General features: G+C 35.9%; 1 protein-coding gene across 3 annotated transcripts in view; it reads left to right on the top strand.

The window, feature by feature from the left end:
• Positions 1-15,500, top strand: part of KIAA0825 (KIAA0825 ortholog) — a 367,814-nt gene that overhangs the window by 101,661 nt on the left and 250,653 nt on the right. For all 3 annotated transcript variants that reach the window (XM_059694100.1, XM_059694103.1, XM_059694101.1), the window contains exons 7-11: positions 1,395-1,489; positions 5,517-5,744; positions 7,346-7,611; positions 9,213-9,363; positions 13,625-13,815. In XM_059694100.1, coding sequence (XP_059550083.1) covers positions 1,395-1,489; positions 5,517-5,744; positions 7,346-7,611; positions 9,213-9,363; positions 13,625-13,815 — 931 coding nt within the window. The remainder of the gene's footprint in view (positions 1-1,394; positions 1,490-5,516; positions 5,745-7,345; positions 7,612-9,212; positions 9,364-13,624; positions 13,816-15,500) is intronic.

Below are 15,500 nucleotides of genomic sequence, written 5' to 3' on the forward strand. Positions count from 1 at the left end.
TGAGGTTCATGAATGCACTTTACAAGGGGCCTTAATTGTGTGTATCTGTGTGTCTGTGTGTAGTTCCCATAGATTTATATTGTGCATTTTGGATGGAGTGTTCTCTCACTTGTTTTCAAAGGTGTTCATAAATCCAAAATGATTAAAAAACACTGGAGTTAAGGAAAACATTTCCTCAGAATAGATAAATTCTGATAAGTTTTCCAAAAAGGATGTTATCACCTACCAAATAATCCCCCTAGGGAATGTTTCAGTCAACTGTGTTACTTAGGAATCATTCATGATTAATTTATAGAACCATATTTAGAAAAAAAAACCCCACAAAATTGCCAGATGGATATATTGGACAGAAACCTTACTGAGAAGAATCAGTAAGATTTTCAAAATTTGTTTGCTCAGGACATAAGGAGAAACTGACTATTTCATATCAAATTGTATCATTTATATCAAATTAAACTAATTAATAGAGCCTTATTGGAAAAGTGGAATAATTTTTTTTTGGCATATGTATTCATTTTTTCCCCCAGGGAAAAGATTTCCATAATTATAAAAACTGAGAAACTTAATTATAAAAGTGGAGAAAATTTTTTCCATTTTAGGCGTTAGAGATTATTGTGTTTTAAAAATTTATTGATTAATATGAGAGAGAGAGAGAGAGGTCAGTGTGCATCATAGCTATCAATTTGTTGTTCTTTACTTGTGTATTCATTGGTTGATTCTTGTATGTTCCCTGACTCAGGATTGAACCCACAATCTTGGTGTATCAGGACGATGCTCCAACCAATTGAACTACCTAAACAGAGCTAGAGATTATTTCTTATCTGTTCCAGTGTTTGCATTTTTCCAATGAATTATTGATATACTTATTAAGAGTGTAATTTTTCCTGATATGTTGATGTTCACCCATGTACTTTTGTTCTTCCTTGTTTCAAGAAAGGAAGTATTGAAATGCTAAGGAATACCACCAGTTTTAAAATGCAGTACTTTAGAATTTAACTTTTTACATGAGCAAGGAAATTAATATTTACATTGTATTCTTAACTTACTCTACATTATCAATATGAAAATGAATTAATAACAAACAGATCCATATTTAACAGATTATATATGTATGCAAATCAAATATGAATGTAAATAATACAAAAATATCATAAGTTGAATGTCTGGAAGAACTCAGTATATTTTGATACTGTCATTATTGTATGGTGACATCATCCTACATCTTGTTGACTATATTCTCAGCATCTTGATATGCATGAACCAGTATGTGTGTATATAGTATGAATAGAGTTTTTCTACACAATTAATTTTAACCTGACTCTATTAATTACATCTAGTATCACTTGTTTGTATTAATGTATGTTTGTATGTTTTCTTTTTTATCTATTGCATAGGAATTTTGGTCACATCCAATAGAGAGACTATAATAGAGAAACCTAGAGCAAATGAAACCAATATTTCTTCAGAGCAATTGCTACTAGGAAAAGAGGTATGTGAGGGGGAAAAGGGAAGTATTTCTTTATTCATAGACTAGAGGCCCAGTACACGGATTCATGCACCAGTGGGGCTCAGCCTGGTCTCCAGGGATCAGGCTGAAACCGACAGTCCGACATCCCCCAAGGGGTCCGAGTGCAAGAGGGCACTCTGCAAAGTTGCTGTCATTCAGCAGTTCCTGTGTTGATGGTCAGTGCGCATCATAGCTACTGGCCACTCAGCCGGTCACTTAGGCTTTAATATCTATACTAATAAAAGGGTAATATGCTAATTAGACCAGATAGACCGGACATCTTCTGGACATCCTTTCTAACAAAGCCAGGGGCATGGCCGGCCTGCAAACTGCCCAAGGCCCCTTGCCCAGGCAGGCCCCTCCCCCAGCAGGGACCCCCATCCTGATTGGGGCATGGCTGGCCTGCAAACCCCTGGTGCACCCAAGTTCAGGCTGCCCTGCCCCCCAGTGGGGACCCCCACCCTGATTGGGGGTGGGGCTGGCCTGCAAACCACTGGAGCTGTCACTAGAGGCACACTGACCTCCTCTCGGTCCCTTTCCCCAGCTGGCAGGCTCTGATCGCCTAATGGCCACCCATGGCAGGGGTGGGGCCAGCAAGCAGGCAGGAACAGCAGACCTCTCGGTTCCTTCCCCCACCCATCAGGCACTGATCACCCAATGGCGAACAGGGAACCGGGAGTGGGTGGTGGTGGGGGGCGGGGCCAGCTTCGGGCAGCTGGGGAAGATGGCCCTGATCACAGCCAAGCCTAGGGACTGTACATGTGCACAAATTTCATGCACCGGGCCTCTAGTATATAGATAAAAGCATCATCATATGTCTGTGAATCCATTATAAATAAAAATGTCTTGTGTTTTCCCTTTGACACTAAAAGAAATAACTCTTGGTTGAAAATTGGCTTATACATTTTGACGAAAATTGAATAGATACACTGCTCTTTTGCACAATCTGTTCCACGGACAGATTGCAAGGAGGGAGCTGGAAGTGAGGAGGTCTTTGTTCTCATCCCAACTCAGGGTCTACACTTTGAGAATTTGGACTGTAGAAAGTTGCTGAAAAGGGAGAAAATGGAGATTCAAAACGAAAGGAAAGAGGAAGTAATAGTTTGAACTGGTCTCTTAGTTTAGTGTGTCCAGCATCTCCTATTTGTGCTCAGATCCATTACCACTCTTCTGCTGCTCTGTTCTGTATTATAGAGAATTACATCTTCCAGGCTTCCTTGGTTACTAGGAAAGTTTGGTCAATGAAAGGCATTGATGGAAGACCTGAATGGTAGATGTTAGAGAAAAACCCGAGTATTTCTTCCCCTCCTTTGTTTTAGAGAATATCTTTATGTACTTATTTTTATTTTTTAGAGAATATCTTTAGTAGTAGTATCTGTGACTCCTTCATTTCCTCCATGGGCTCTGCTCCCACCACACAATCCTCTCTCCATGATTCCAGTTCCAGCTAGCAGTCTTACCTTTAGCTTTGACTGGTGGCCCCACAAACTGTATTCCATAGATAGTCCTTTTTCTTTGTTCCTCCAGCCCTTGGAGAAATAGTGGCTTCCTGCTGCATTCATATCTGTCTTGCTTCACAGCCCATGGTTTGGCTCCACACAATTTCATCACCTTAGTAAACTACATTAACTTTTGTTTTCCTGTTGAAATACCTAGAGTGGTTTCTATTTTCTGAGTGGACCTTGACTAATAGTAGGTAAACATTTAAAAAGGTATAAGGACATAGGATTTTAACAGGTTCAATTTAGAAAGCAAGAACAATACTCAGGAAACTGCAAAGTCATACATTATGCTTTAACCAAAAGTCAGAGTAAGTATTAAGAAATTAGCCCTGACTGGTTTGGCTCAGTGGATAGAGCGTCGGTCTGCGGACTGAAGGGTCCCAGGTTCCATTCCAGTCAAGGGCATGTATCTTGGTTGTGGGCACATCCCCAGTGGGGGGTGTGCAGGAGGCAGCTGATCAATGTTTCTCTCTCATCATTGATGTTTCTGGCTCTCTGTCCCTCTCCCTTCCTCTCCCTGAAAAATCAATAAAATATACTTTTAAAAAATGAAAAAATGAAAAAAAGAAATTAGCATTAGGGTGATGGAAGAAAGGGATTCAACGGGTACTTACTTTGTGCACAGAACAGAAAGCCACATTATTTCCTCTTTCTTCTTGGATCAACTAGTAAATATTCTCTATTTCAACTGAAATATTTTTGGCGCCAAACATCAGATGAGAAGAGTAGAAGAAAACAAACACTATTTTATGAAAACAGATAGACTTCTAGGAGGGCATTTGAGTAGTAAAGATTTTCAGTTTTCTTTTTAAGAGCAGCTATTAATGTGCTTGGTTTTCTATATTTTGAAAAGAGAATTCAGAATGGCCAAGATATTATAATCACATATAAATTATCATGGACTAGGGTAATCATCATTGTACACACACACAAAAATTACCACTGCAGCCATGGCAATTACTGGCAACTTTCACCAGAATATATTTTCTTGGGTGAATGAATGAATGAATGAATAAATAATTTTAATGAACTGATATGACCTCATTGAGAGAACAAAAACCAGAGTTTTGTTGTTGTTTTTAATTTTCATGGAGGTGATATATTTTTTTTTGCATTTTTGTCATAAATGTGTCCCAAGAAATACTATTCTAGTACAAGACTATACCCATGGTACTTCTAAAGTTTCACTTGTTAGAAAGGAGATTATATGAACTGCATAGATTAAAATACTGAATAATTTTGTGTAAAATAAGATGAGAAATGTGTTCTAAGGCCCTCTGATGTTAAAGGTCCAAATAAACTTTAGAAGTTCAATTACAACTTAATTATAAGCATCATGAGAATGAAAGCCATTCTTTCTGATCAGAGAATCATGGAATAATAGAATTTTCATTCTAGAAGAAGAATCACCTTTATTACTTTGTACAGTATATACAAAAAGCATTAAATTAATGCTGAATGGGATGTGTGTGAAAGAAAATGAAGCTAATGATAATAATCTTAGTAATTTTAGACTGAAAGAGACCATAGAAGTCATTGAATTTAGCTCTTATATTTCTAACAAAAAAGTTGAGACCTAGGAAAATAAGTAATTTAGTCAGTAATATTGAACCTTAAGGTCTTCTGAAGTTGGAGTAGGTAAATTATTACTATTAACAAGATTACATTAAACAGGGAGTCAATTCTAAGCATAGGTTCAGCCTACTACCTATAAAGCTTTTAGTACTATAGAGAACATTAGAGGACTTGGGGGAGATAATACATTCATAAATATATTGCCGTATGAGACAAAGACCAAAATTTAAAAAAAAAAAAAAGTACCAGTGTCCACTCCAGCCTCGCTGTCTCCCAACACACAGGGTAATGCAGATTGTTTTAATTTTTCATTTTCTGAAACAGAGTAGTGCCATGTACCAGTCTGTGAGTGGAGAAACTAAAATTCTAAAGATGTAAAAATCTGGAAAGGTGCAGTGGTGTATTTTCTGTGAGAAATTTGTATTTCTTATTGCTATTTTTTCACTTGTCTGGATTTCTGAGAGTGAAAAAGAAATAAAAGATTGAATATAAAATGCTGTCTTATGTTGCAATACTTGTTAACAATAAACTATAAAAAAGACTATAAAAATCTAATTTAGACTTTATTAAATATATTGAATTTAAAGTTTGCTTTATGTGATAAATAGTAAGAGTAACTTTCAGCTCTCATAAAGATGGTTTTATTGAACTATATTTAAGAGATTAAATTTTGAAAAAAGTTTTTTATTAAATCCACTGATGAATTAAAATGAAATGTCAGTATATTACTGTGTGTAAAGAATGCACATGTTTTTCTATATTGCTTTATTCACTGGGTAATATTTTTTAGGTTGTAAGGGTGCCTTTTACAGTTTATCAAAGAATACCTATATTCAACATGCTGAATGAAAATAACAACTTTATATTTATATAACAGTAGAAACACTTGTTGAATTAAGATGAATATGACTTCATATACATCTATATTTCAGACTACTCTACTAGATTTTGGCTGGAGAAGTGCATTTAAAGAAGTGTCTCTTCCCATGGCACACTGTATAACGACAGCAATAGAAGATTTTTCCATAAAAATTCTCCAACAGGAGCACAATGAAAGGTCTTCAGCTGTGACTTATGCTATGAACCTTATAAATGTCCAACAAGTTTGGCAAGACAGCTGTGTGGCTCCTGAGGAGGACCAACCAAAGAAAATTGCAAAGGCAAGAATCAAATGAAACCCTTTCAAAACTGTATGTAGATCGGCATAATGAGTTTTGTTGTTTGTTTTTTAATATAAGCCATTGCAAAGGGGAAAACAGTGGAGCCTCTTGGCAAACACTTAGCACTGAACCCAATACCAGTTGTTTTCTCTGGTATCATGGCCCACTGCTGGTGAAAGGGACTTAAACCTGTTACTACCTTGTTGCTCCATGAGTCTTGGGCAACTAAAGAGGAGGCCTCTGTGACTTCCTGGGGAGCTGGGAACATGCTTGCTTGGGTTTATCTTTTTTATCATTAGTATTTTAAATCCTTATTGTAGAGAGTATTACTGATGTTCCCCCTTTTTCCCCCCTGTTGCCCGCCTCCACCCGGTTTCTACCTGCCCCAGGCCTTCACCACCCTACTGACTGTGTCCATAGGTAATGCATGTATGCATATAAGATCTGTGGTTAATCTCTTCTCACCCCCCTCCCCCCTTTGAATGACTTCACTAGACATTTAGGAGATTGAAGGAGTTACTGTCTTTTATTGGTTTAGGCAACTTTTTTTTTTTTTTAAATATGTCTTATGGATTTTTTACAGAGAGGAAGGGAGAGAGATAGAGAGCCAGAAACATTGATGAGAGAGAAACATCGATCAGCTGCCTCCTGCACATCTTCTCCTAGGGATGTGCCTGCAACCAAGGTACATGCCCTTGACCGGAATCAAACCTGGGACCCTTCAGTCCGCAGGCCGATGCTCTATCCTCTGAGCCAAACCGGTTTCGGCAGGTTTAGGCAACTTTTAAATCTTTGTTTACCCCTAATGCGAACTGCATTTCATTAGCATCAGTCTGACATGTTTACATGTGCTTTGAGAGTCACAGAACATAATGAGAAAATACAAAGTCATCATGCAAATAGATAAATACCGTTACTCAGTATGAAGCCCACACTGAGTTCAGCAACCTATAATTTAAATGTTTTTTAAAAGAGAGGTCTTAGAGATGGCCTCCTATTCTGCTACTGCCACCCTGAAACTCCAGAACATTCCACAGGGAACACCATTGGCTAATCTAGAGTAGAGGCAAGTTTTGACTTCTTATCCACCACACCTTCTCTGCCATTAAGAAGTAGATTCATAATAACTAGTGAAAAGCTACACATATTACTTCTAAAAGTTGCTGACTCCTTACCAATAAGGATGCTACATGAGGTTATTTCTGGTGCTTCTAGATTTAGTTAAACTGATATAACCTTATTTTAATGTGATGACTAATCACACTTTATGAAAATTTAGCAAAAGAAAATTAAAAGAAATTAAAAAATAATCCAATTGTATTAATATCAAGGGTACTTTTTTTTTTTTAGCTCTATTAACTGCAAATAAAACTGTTGTCATGTAAAGTTACTTCCTGAGTTTTTCATGATGTCTGCAAGGTAATCTTTTTGGTATTTCTTTATCTGACAGTTAACTTTCTACAATCAATTACTATAAAGTTGTGTGATTATATTTATGTTTGATGCCAAATTCATTATTTAGGAATTTGGCTCCCCTGTACATAAATTACACGGTGCTGTCAGAGTACCAATAACTCAGTGCTGCATTCATTTCTCCCTAGTTTTGTTCTGACATCATGGAAAAACTTGACACAATGCTTCCACTGGCTCTGGCATGCAGAGATGATTCTTTCCAGGAAATTAGAGCACACTTTGTGGAGGCCTGTTGTAAAGTGGCAACAGCTGTCCTGGCGAGACTGCAAGAGAGAAGCCAGGAGTTTCCTTCCCAAGCTCCCCTGGAAAACCTGCACACTGTGCTCTCCACGGCGGTGTATATCTTCCAGCATTTTACTCGATATGATAATTTGATGAAAGAAAATACTAACAAGTAAGTGCCATTTATATTAAGTGGATGGCCATGTTTACAGTAATGTGTAATCCTTGAATATCATAGGAGTGAAATTTTGATGATGGTCTTTGAGGAGAAAATAATTAACATGGTGAATTATTTTCATTTATCTTGACTAGGAAATGTCAAAAAGGTGGAGCATGGGATATATTAAACCAGATGCATAGATTCTAAGAAAGATACGTATTTTTCTAAAGGTTCATTCAAAAGACTGATGCATTTTCCACATTCTAATCAGTAGCAATGATTTTACCTTGTGAGGCACAAGGTACTGCCTACACTGTAAAGGAAAAATAAACTTATTTTTGTCTCATGTATACACAGTTGGGAAATATGCACGCCTCTCTTTTGTTTCAAAGTCAACAGGATGTTGGGAGCTGACATAGAAAATAAATGCATTTTAATCTATTCTATTAACTAATGTGAACATATTATTTCAGAACATCAATTTAGTGACAAACTACCTTTAATATTTGAGGAGAAAGCATCTGGCAGTCTTAATTCTCACGTATTAGTATTCTAAAAAGATTATATATATATATGTACAGAAAATAAAAATGACCACAGGTATTATCACATGGCCTTCCTGGCTGTCCTTGTACTCTCTAGAACAGTGGTTCTCAACCTTGGCTGCACATTAGAATCACCTGGGAATCTTTTTAAAATCCTGATTTCTGAGCCTCATCCTCCGGAAATTCTGTTTCTTTTTTATGGGGTGGGGCCACAACATTAGTAACAAAGAAACAGAATTTCCGGAGGATGAGGCTCAGAAATCAGGATTTTAAAAAGATTCCCAGGTGATTCTAATGTGCAGCCAAGGTTGAGAACCACTGTTCTAGAAGATAGCGTGGCCCCTTGCAGAGGGAACAAGCATGTGGACTTGGCAGTCCACTGTGAGCCCAGGAATCTATTCTACATTATTTACTCAGCCTTTGCAGTTCCTTAGTTATGAGAGAAAGCATACTATAAATAGCTAAAGATAAAAGTAAAATAAATTTAGCTTGATGTAGAATATAACTATGGCATTTCTTTAATTCTCATAGTCAGATGTTGTGATTCATACTTGAATTTATAAACAAAATGTGCCAGAAATCACTTTATTTCTGTAGAATATTTTAGAACTGTTTATGAGATAATTGACATCTACAAAATTACAATTTTTAAAATAAAAAGAGTATGTTTGTGGGACGTGTGATAGCTTTATAAAAGTTGATTCTGACAAATGCCTCTCTTCTTTATAATAATGATAACCTAATGCCTAAATAATGCACTGATCTCTAATAATAGGCTTACAAAGAATACTTTTATTTTTGAATGATGTATTGACAATGCAGTTTGTCTCAAGTTGAAGTGCATATTTGTGGAACAGCAGATGTACATTTTCAAAAGACTTGCAAAACAAAGACCCGCTTCCCCCCCAACCCCCCCCTTTTGGAAAGTGAATGTGGACGTAGACTCAGCATTAGGAGGAAATGAATGATTGATATCTAATAATCAAAACCATTTGTAGTACTGGAGATTGTTACCTCCTACTACACAGGCCTTAAATCTCTGTCTCTTTGATCATTCCCTCTGAACAGACCCATATTCCTGGTGCCTGTCCAGCGATATCAGGAATTCATCAACACTCTCCAGTTTCAGGTTACGGACTACTGCGTCAGAGTTTGTGCTACAAGCGTTTTACAGGATGCTGAGAGCCACCACTGGGATGACTACAAAGCTTTTTATGAGGTGTGAAGTTAAGTTTACTATCCCTCCTTTTTACACAAATATGTTTTACTGCCTACCTGTTTTCTGGCTAATTAGAAACATGAGCTCAGCATTACTAACACACGAAGGCTGTTAGGATAATATTTTTTAAATATTGAATTTGTACTTAGGAAAAACACTGTTTCAAAAAACCTGAAATAATTAGACATCAGAACTCTCCTTATGCTTAGAAATAAAAATAGTAGCTTCATTTGAGCTACAGTGTTTGAGTGCTATATAATAAGTTGAAATATAATGGGATGCAATGAAAACTGGAAGAGATAACAATGCCAAAATGCCACAACCTTGTACTTTTCCCCAAAGGGAACAGTTATAGATATCCTTGCTTTTTTTTTTTTTCTTATGTATTTCCATCTGTGTTTGATGAATAAATTTTATTAAGCAGTTTTATTCTTTATACTTATTTTTTCCTTCTCAAAGTATGTTCTTATGAGTGTGTTTTAAGACCCATCTGATCATTTATAGCTTACCTATTTTCATTGAGCCCATGTTTTAAAATCCCAAGTTTCTACTGAATTCTTCCTAATGATTTCCAGTGCAACCAAACCTACGTTCAATTAAAACTATTCAGCATCAGGCTTCATTAGTTTCCCTTCCCCTAAATTCCATTGATTATACATTAGCCACAATATTTGAAATTTTTTGAAGTTGATTCCAGGGCGGGATGAAACATTTATAATACCTTAATAAAAAATAAGATAAATCAGGGTTTTAAAATAATTTATCAGTCAAGCCCAGCTTCGTTAGCTTTTCCCATTTACCCTTTCCTCTGCATTGAAGCTTATGATTTTTGATTTGCTTGATTGTTCTCATCACTATGGAGCACTGAGAAGAACAGAGTGGAGTTTTATTCAATGGAGTCACTCTCATCAACTTCATGACGCTGAAGCTTCTTGTGGCGCCGTTTATGCCTGAGTTATTATCATAATAAATGTTGCCACGGCAGAGAAAAGCAAATAATAAGAATCTCTTTTAAGGGACTTTCCACTTCTTCTAAGACCATTTCATCTCTCCTTTAGAGGCCCTTCCTAGGTAGTTTTTCTTTTTTGCAGGAGCATCCGTACAGACTTTTCCAAACCTGCCGTGCTTCTCACAGCAGTGAGCAGAATGAAAACAAGACGGTGCGGTAGTGCAGCTGGTAGTCTGAGAAAGTATTGGTCTTCTCTCCTGGAAGCATCGCAGCTTCCTTATTTGCAGAGGTTGAAAATGAATCCATCTCCTGTTTCAAACTATTTCAATATGTCACTGTACTAATGAGCAATTTTATATGATGTTTTCATTGAAAACCGGGTCTTAGCTCACTATTTGTCCAACATAGAGGTATGATGTTTCCTCTTATGCAAATTGGGAACTAGAAGAAGTATACAGTAAAAATAATAAGTGGATGCATTTCAAACCTGTTATTGAAGTTACCAACTATTTAAAAAACACACAACAAATTACCATGTAACATGCAGCTTTTAGATCTTATGACAATGCTTTAACTTCAAAGACAGGAATAATGAGATAGTTACCCTGTGATTACATGGTACTGTCGCTTCCATATACTTACATGGTCAGTAGTTACAGTTTAATTGCAGAGTGGTTGTTATTTCTGCTCAGAAAAATAAAGTGACACTGCTTTTCTATTTACCAAAAATAAGAACCTTCTAAAAATAGTACAGATTTTAAACTGTTTTGATAATGGAGTACCTGACATGGTTTTATCCCATTTACTGCACCCCCTTCTCCTCCTCTCCCCATTATTCCATCTGATTTGTGAAACAGGACTAGTTTTTGGCAAGGCTGCTTTGGGAGGAAAGGAGATGAAATCTGCCAGACTCAAGGCAAAGAGTAGGATAGAGATCGCAAGGGAACCTATTGCCATGTGCAAGCGTGTAGTAAAGAAAGAGTGAAGTAATTTACAAGATATGAAACAATATTTGCTCATGTTTTGTGAAATCAAGTGAGGCCTAGACACATTATTTCCATTTTCTAAGCTGTCAGGTTGAGAGAGTCAACGAGTTCGGTATCTTTCTGATGAGGTGCTGGTCAGATGGCACAGTGGGTGTTCAGATTACATGTTTAAAACTGAGCATTTAGTATAGTTGACATCTGCTCAATTTTAGCAACTTGTGTTTTCCAACAGTCAAAGAATAAAGAATTGTCTGTTCAAAGATAATATTGAGTGGCTTATATAATAAAGCCCAGCTGCTTGTTTCCTGATATATAATGTAAATAAAAGCTCACATCTGTTTACATTGTAGTGGGCCTACAAAAATAACAGATGTTTACTAGCAGAATACTTTTGAAATGACAATAAATAGAGAAACAGGTCAGGAAAATAAATGAATAACATTTAGTTTAATGAAAACCCTTGCATACATTGAAGTTATACACATTTTGAAGAGAATTGTATGAATGATGACCAGTTTGAAATGTAAAGTTGACATTTATGTTTTAAAAAGTCTTAAAAATTAGTGTTTTTCACTTTTAGGAGAAGAAATCTGTGTACCTGAAGTTATTTTAATTTTTCTCATTTATTGCTTAAAGGTAGCTATTAAGGACATTTTTTTATATTTTGAAAAAAGAAAAATCATGTTGGCCACATTATTATAAACATCTACCTATCTATTGCCATGAAAAATGTTAGTGTAAACTATTCAGATATCAGCTGAGGTCAGTTTTGCTTTAATTAACATACTACACCACAAGTATAAGAAAATCTAGCTGTAAAACTTTGTTCTTACTTTAGAAATTTTAAAACACATTCTTTATTGCAGAACACAACAAAGAAAGCATAAGGAACTATAATTTTGTTACTTCTCATTAATTTTGTAATTTTTTTTCTTAATAGTTTTGATACACAGCTAGTCAGAAAGTCAGAAGCCAGTGGTCAAAGTCCCCCCCCCCCCCGCCTCCAACCCTCCCCCCAGTTTGAATTTGATTCTTTGACATTTGATGCCCATTTCCCACTTAAGGATAACAGTTCTACTCATTTATAAACTCCATTTGAAAGTCAGTAAATAATAACTATACATTATTATTATGCAGTGATTATAAAAGATTTTAGTAATCAAAGAAATTACCAGAAGAATAATTTGTAAGGAAAACACTAATAGTACCATATGCCTAAGAAACTGTCCCCTGTTGGTATATGAGAACAGATTTTTTTAGATGACAATTGTTTGAGAAATATAAGCAGTGGGTAAGACAAACTTTAAGTCAAAGAGGATTGCTTAGAGATAAAATGGGAAGTCTTACTAGCTTAACTTTTGATATAGTAACATAATCAGTATAATGTTTGAAGAATGCGTTCTACTCTTTTTCTATTTCAAACAATCTTTTGATCTGTTTTGAAAGAAAATGAGGTCAAACTACTAGCAAACCTCCCTACGAGCAAGTTAACTAATTAATGCTTGTAAGTCACTTGAGGCTATCTTCTCATTTCTGCCTGTTCCCCTTGGCCACGGCCACTGTTGGGTCTCCCTCTGTGGTCAGGGAAGGTTTGTCACACCAGAGATCTATAAGGGGATGGAAGGCAATGAGACTCTGGCCCCTTGGAAGTATAAAGTGCTGTAAAAATACTAAGAAATAATGAGATCTGCCTAGGCTTTACAAAAAAAAAAAAAAAAAAAAAAAAAAAGAGTAAAATCAGACTGTTATAGTATTTGTTTCTAGTACTGTTATTAAAACACCATGAATAAAGGAGCCTAATGTAATAATCTTCAATAGTTACCCATCCCCTTGGTTTCATGCATGTTGATAAGTATACAGTATGTAAGTTAATTTTTGCTCCTGTTCATTTCATTAAAATGTGAAATCTGAAACATTTGTAAAATGATCTCAATGATGCTAATACTTCATTTAAATAATTAAATTTTAATTATGGAAGAATCAGCCCACTATCTTCAACTAGCACGACATGTTTAGCAACTATAAAGCCTATTGCATAGAAGCAAATTTTAAACTGCAGGCCCGGGGTAGGTAAATCGAGGATATGCTAGGTGAAACGCTTGCAGGCTGGATTTTCATGAGAATATCTAGTCTTGTGATTGAAATAAAACACATGTTCCTTTGTCAGTAAGGATGTTTTACATCTTGTCAAAAATCTTTCTTGGTCATCTAGTGTGTCAAACTCTCCAGCTATTTCCTTTCAGCCTGAACTAATTAGGTTCATAGAAAGCAAACTGACATTTTGGAAGATGTGATTCCATTGTTTAATGTGTGTTGTTTTTGCCAGGGGGAAAGATGCTCCTTCTCACTCCAGATGTGGCATTATTTCTTCTGGGCTCTCCGTCATGATCTCTGGACCATTCTACCCCCCAAGTTAGCCCAGAAGATTCTAACAGAAGTTCTGGAGAAGTCTTTGGGTCTACTGGCCTCCAGATATGCTCGGGCCTGTCCCAGCTACAAGAGAACTCCGCAGATAAGGTACCTGGCACTGTGAAAACCATTGCCTTTCAAGAAAACCTTTTCACCATTTACTATAAAGTAGAATGTAATTCTGAATCTCAGGACATGATTCCTTGTATACTTGACATGTTTCTAACATCTGAAAGGAAATCATATTCAATTATCTTGAGATATTTAAGAGGAAATATGGAACTTGAGTCAAATCATTTTGCTCTTTTTTCTTCTTAAAATCATGTGTAGAAACCACTTGTTTCTAAAAAATGATTGAAGATATATCTCGATATATATCTTTATTTTTTAACCTTCATTTATAAGAAGGTTAATAAATAGATGAGAATATTAAGGCACTAAAATGGAGAAAAAAAGCAGTGTTGTGATAGAGCAGTGGATTTGACTGAGGTTCTAAGCCACCAGGGGATTTTAGTTCTTAGGGTTTTTATTTTTTAAAGCCTTTAAGTAGTGTGTCTTCATTAAGGAAACTCCTTTGTCATTTTTCTCCTTAACATATTCTAATTACTTCTTTCCTTCTTTCCTTTATTTTGTTTCTTCCTTTTCATTATGTGTAACTAAAAGCCAGTTCAACAATAAGTGAAATCACAGAATATAGGAGACAGAGTCACTGGATATTAAATTAAAGACTGAATTATAGTCCAATGCCACAAGTTATCTATGCAATGAATATTACAAAAATGTGCTTACATGACAACAAGTCTATATGAACAGAAGGCTTTGTTTTATAAATATTCCGACTAATGTGATAAAGACCTGCCTTTTAAGTATAGGTATAGGTACATACAGATATTTTAGGAGGAACCTGCAGACCTAGGAGGCTTTTTCTTTTATTTGGCAGTAGGAATCATTTTCTGATCATGTGCTTGTAAAGCAGACTGCATTTGAAGGGCATGTAGGTCCTGCTACAATGTTTCATAAATATGGTATTTCGCACAGGCTGTTTTGAATTACTGACCAAGCTTTTTTTTTAATGAACTCCAAAGAATAGATGGAAAATTCCTTTTGAGAGCAAAGAATACCTTCATTCTTTTTCCTTATGTAGAATAAATCACGTTTGACTATGAGGTGACAAGTCATTATAAGATGTTTACTATTAACTCACGAAATAGGTAGCATATTTAATTAAATAATTGTACTATAGAGACTTTTGGTTTTTATTTTCTGGGTGGTTACATAATAATGCCATGCAGAACTAGAGTGATTTCTTCTAATTTTTCTACATAAAATAAATTTATTTATTTATTTTTTTTTTAAATATATTTTATTGATTTTTTTACAGAGAGGAAGGGAGAGGGATAGAGAGTTAGAAATATCGATGAGAGAAAAACATTGATCAGCTGCCTCCTGCACACCCCCCACTGGGGATGTGTCCGCAACCAAGGTACATGCCCCTGATCAGAATCGAACCTGGGACCTTTCAGTCTGTAGACTGACGCTCTATCCACTGAGCCAAACCGGCCAGGGCTAAATATATTTATTTGTATGTATGCATATATTTTAGATTTGAAATTACTTAATTAGCAAGTAGAGTAAATGGATGCAAACACAAACCTTCCTAAAGGTGATTATTGATGTGCTTAGTATTCCAGTAGCCTCCAACTGTCAAATACCACAACCATATTTATGATTTACACCAATAAAAGACAAACATGCAAATTGACCATACCTTCGCTATGCCTTAAGCCACACCC

The sequence above is a fragment of the Myotis daubentonii genome, chromosome 4 (assembly GCF_963259705.1).
Source record: "Myotis daubentonii chromosome 4, mMyoDau2.1, whole genome shotgun sequence".
NCBI classification, from domain to species: Eukaryota; Metazoa; Chordata; class Mammalia; order Chiroptera; family Vespertilionidae; genus Myotis; species Myotis daubentonii.